Genomic DNA, 3,759 nt, shown 5'->3' with positions numbered 1-3,759 from the left:
AGAACCCTCCACACTAGCGTCTTTCGAGGGTCGTCGTCGTGCCATCGTCTGCGCGACGTCTCGACGCCGCGGCGACGCGTAATTAGTAACCGAGACCAACGGCTTAACGTGTCTTCCGAAGCACGGAACTGTGTTAGTGGAAACTGTGTCTGAGATTCGGCGAGATGATGAATGATGTGTGAAAATTAAATATGTTTCATATTGTTTACACTTGAGTTTGTCTAATCACTACATAGTATAAAACAAAGTTGCTTTTTCTGTCCCTATGTACGCTTAAATCTTTAAAACCTTGCAACGGATTTTGATTTGGTTTCTTTCAATAGATAGAGTGATTCAAGAGGAAGGTTTACATGTATAATAACATACATTATATACTAGAGAAATACTGTTATTCTTGAGGTTTTTAATGTGATATCGTAAATAATTTCATTTTTTCCTCAGCATTGCACCCGAGCGAATCCGATGCGGGTCGCTAGTTATACTATATTGTTTATATTGCTAGTTTCAGCATTGGCGCTTCTGCGCTGTAAAATCGTGAATGTAAATAATAAATAAATAATAAGTAAGCCGGTGTTCCACAATACCACAGTGACTATAAATACAATAATACAAAAATACCGGAAACAAATGTTCAGGCGTGCCTATTCGTATATACAGTGTGTAGTTTTTCGGACCCGACAAACTTTAAGGGTGGATTGTACTAGTAATTTAATCGAGAAAACACCCCCATATGTGGGGTCAAATCTCAATATTCTAGAAATGGCGGACAGTTTAAAATTTTAGATTTTAGATTTTCTTCTTCATAAAAATTCATATCTCGAGATTTAAAGGCCTTCATCATCATCAATTTAAGAGCCAATTTACGGACATGAAATAAAATGCTTTTATCTGCAAAAAGTCGTTTCTATCGAACAAAAATATCCCCAACTGCTAAAAAGGTACTTACATAAAATAGTTAAAAGCACCTAATAACATTTTTTTGTAAAAAAAAATCAGCAATAATCTTATTGGGATTTCACCCCACATATAGGGGTTTTTTCTCGATAAAATTACTCGTAGAATCCACCCTTAAAGTTTATCGGGCCCGAAAAGCTACACACTGTATATCAGCCTATATCTTGGATATCACCAACTATCGCAGGAAATAACTAGTCAACAGCATCAGAGGATGTGACAGGACAATCAGTCAGGGCTATGCAAATTTGGGCAGATGTACTGAACAGAACAAAGTTATATAAACCATCGATAGATTTATATTCAAAGTTACTTTAGACTTTATAGTCAAAGACATAAGAAGTGTAGGACAAATAATTGAAGTTAAATAGTACGTTGGAAATGATGTAACTTACAAACTTTTAAATGCTATTGATAGATACACGTTTAATGATATTATAGGCTTTATAGCTGAGTATATAAGGGATGAGAGAAATGTAGGTGATGCTAAATATAAATTGGTAAATAGGTACGACCTATTTCCGGTTAACGTATTGTTCAATAATATGTAGAGCATAGTAAAAGTTGCATGTGTTAATTCGTAAGAAATGTAAGTAGTATTGAATTTGAATTGTTCTACCGAGTGAGAGTCCTTAACTGCTCCCCATTTGTCCGGCCAAGCAGCTAATAACATTTGAGGTAAATCTGCAATAAGTAAGGTTAAACTACATTTAAAAACACACCACATTTTATGTACCACATTTGATGCAAATAAATTATTTTGATTTGATTTTTGATTTGAAAAAAGAAGTGTTTATATATGTGTGTGTGTGTGTGTGTTTATTAATGTTATGTGTGTATATTTTAATGTTGTAAATGTATATGTGTGTCGTAGATTTTACCTAAATAAACTTTTTTATTATTATTATTTTTTGTTTTTGAGAAGTTTCTATCGCTATTTGCAATCCTTAGCTTGATTACAGGGTTATTATATGTATATGAGTTTATTTTTAATTATTTGTAATGTTAAGTTTCAGAATATTCAATTGTTATTTTTTATAATGATTCACTAAGCATTGTTCTTATTATTTTAAATATTAAGTACATAAAAAAAGAATCAAAATAGAATCTAATACTTGTAATGGTTGTTCTAATTTTTTCTTACTTTGCAAATAAATTATTTTAATTTATTTATTTAAGTATTTTACATAATAAAACAGATACAAGGGATATAGAAAGCAAACAGAGTTTTGTTTCTTTTATGTTAATAGAGCGTACTTAAATATTAATCGACAAAATATTTTTCTTAATTTGGAAAAGTTCGTCTCGGATAATCTTAAAACAAAAATCACAATAACATAATAATATAACATTTAACACTTTAGGTAGATACCGTACTAAAAAAAATAGTTTTGTACTTTTAAGTATGTAAGTAAATTGTCCCTAAGTTTAACATTTTAATGTTATAAAATGTAAAATTTATTTTAATAATGATACGTGTGATTTGCAAATTGTAAAATTATTATTTGATGGGTTGGGTCGAATTAAAAAAGGTGTAAATTTTTCAAACATAATTCGTATATTTACAAAAAAAACATTGCATTTTTAAAATCAAATACAAATATTCACAAACAGCCTACCATCTAAATAATCGTTTTATAACAAATTGTACAATGTTCTATTCTACTTTTAGCACTATAACTAATCCTAATACCTCTCGGAATGTTTGGGCACATAATACTTTCGTTGGCAAGATGGTCTAGACAAAAATCTAGGTAAAACTTAAACTCTAATATCGGCAGGACGGATTACACTGGCAAGAATCTTAAGAGCTAAAAAGTACAAAAAAAAAAATATAAGCGTAACATTTTTCGAAATTCGAAACTGTAACTTGAGACAGAGAGCGAGCGAAAAGTCCTTAAAAATAAGAAGATTAGCACGTACGATAAACTGGTAACACTGAGTATAACTGGTACTTACGTTTTACAATAAATAATATCCCTGTACTTTCTAATTTACAAACTGTCGCAAAAATTTGGCAATCATAGTTTCTAGACGTCACTGTCAAAGCACTAAACCTACCTAAATTTACTGTAGGAGCTCGTATAGCGCTGCGATGTAGGTTTGGGCCATTTGAAGCGTCTCGTATTTCGACAATTGACGATCTGCTCCTAGTGATGGAAGGTGTCCTCGAAGGCGGTCGAATGCTTTATTCAAGTTCTGCATCCTTCTTCTTTCGCGAGCGTTAGCAGCCAAACGTCGTCTTCTCAAAACAGCCGCACTGGTCGCTCTTCCCCTTCTCTTTCCAGAGCCTTCTAGAGCTTCAGTATCCTCAGCACTGTCTTCTAGAACGTCGCGCGACAATCCTCTGTAAGCGATGTGGTCTTGGTTGATGCTGCCGTCGATGGAAGGTGTGGGTTCGAGGCTCGATCGGCCGGAGTCAGGTGAACGAGGCCAAGAGAGGTAGCAGTCTTCGGTGGAGTATTCCAACATGACGTCAGAGCCGAACATATCCTTCTCGGAGTAAAGTAGACGGTGTCCGTATGTTTCCGTGGCCATCGCGATTTCGGGATGATGCGATAACGTGTAACAGGTGCGTGCGTGCCGACGTCCCGCAAGGGTGTGCGGCTGTTCCCCTACCTGTCCCAGTTATATAGGTTCCTTATTTGCGGGAACGGGATGTTACGAGCGAAATCAACGTGTGCGAAAGAGACACGAGACAGGCTGAGAGGGTAATTTGAGGCCAATCATCATTAATTATTTCCTCCCCCGGCGATGCGTGTGTCGGTATACAGTATTGTCTGCTAGAAATGCGTTTGACTTTTG

General features: G+C 34.9%; 1 protein-coding gene across 1 annotated transcript; it reads right to left on the bottom strand.

Moving 5' to 3' along the window:
• Positions 1 to 3,021: 3,021 nt before the first annotated feature.
• LOC126370006 (protein atonal-like) lies at positions 3,022 to 3,492 on the bottom strand. Its single transcript, XM_050014627.1, has one exon. It carries the CDS (start codon positions 3,490 to 3,492, stop codon positions 3,022 to 3,024), a length of 471 nt encoding a protein of 156 aa, XP_049870584.1.
• Positions 3,493 to 3,759: the final 267 nt, after the last annotated feature.

The sequence above is a fragment of the Pectinophora gossypiella genome, chromosome 10 (genome assembly GCF_024362695.1).
Source record: "Pectinophora gossypiella chromosome 10, ilPecGoss1.1, whole genome shotgun sequence".
Lineage (NCBI taxonomy): Eukaryota > Metazoa > Arthropoda > Insecta > Lepidoptera > Gelechiidae > Pectinophora > Pectinophora gossypiella.
This window is presented reverse-complemented; position numbering and strand designations above follow the sequence as displayed.

What these genes read in the sequence shown, in the direction of transcription:
- LOC126370006 (XM_050014627.1), bottom strand. Translation starts at nt 3,492, where the DNA reads ATGGCCACGGAAACATACGGACACCGTCTACTTTACTCCGAGAAGGAT.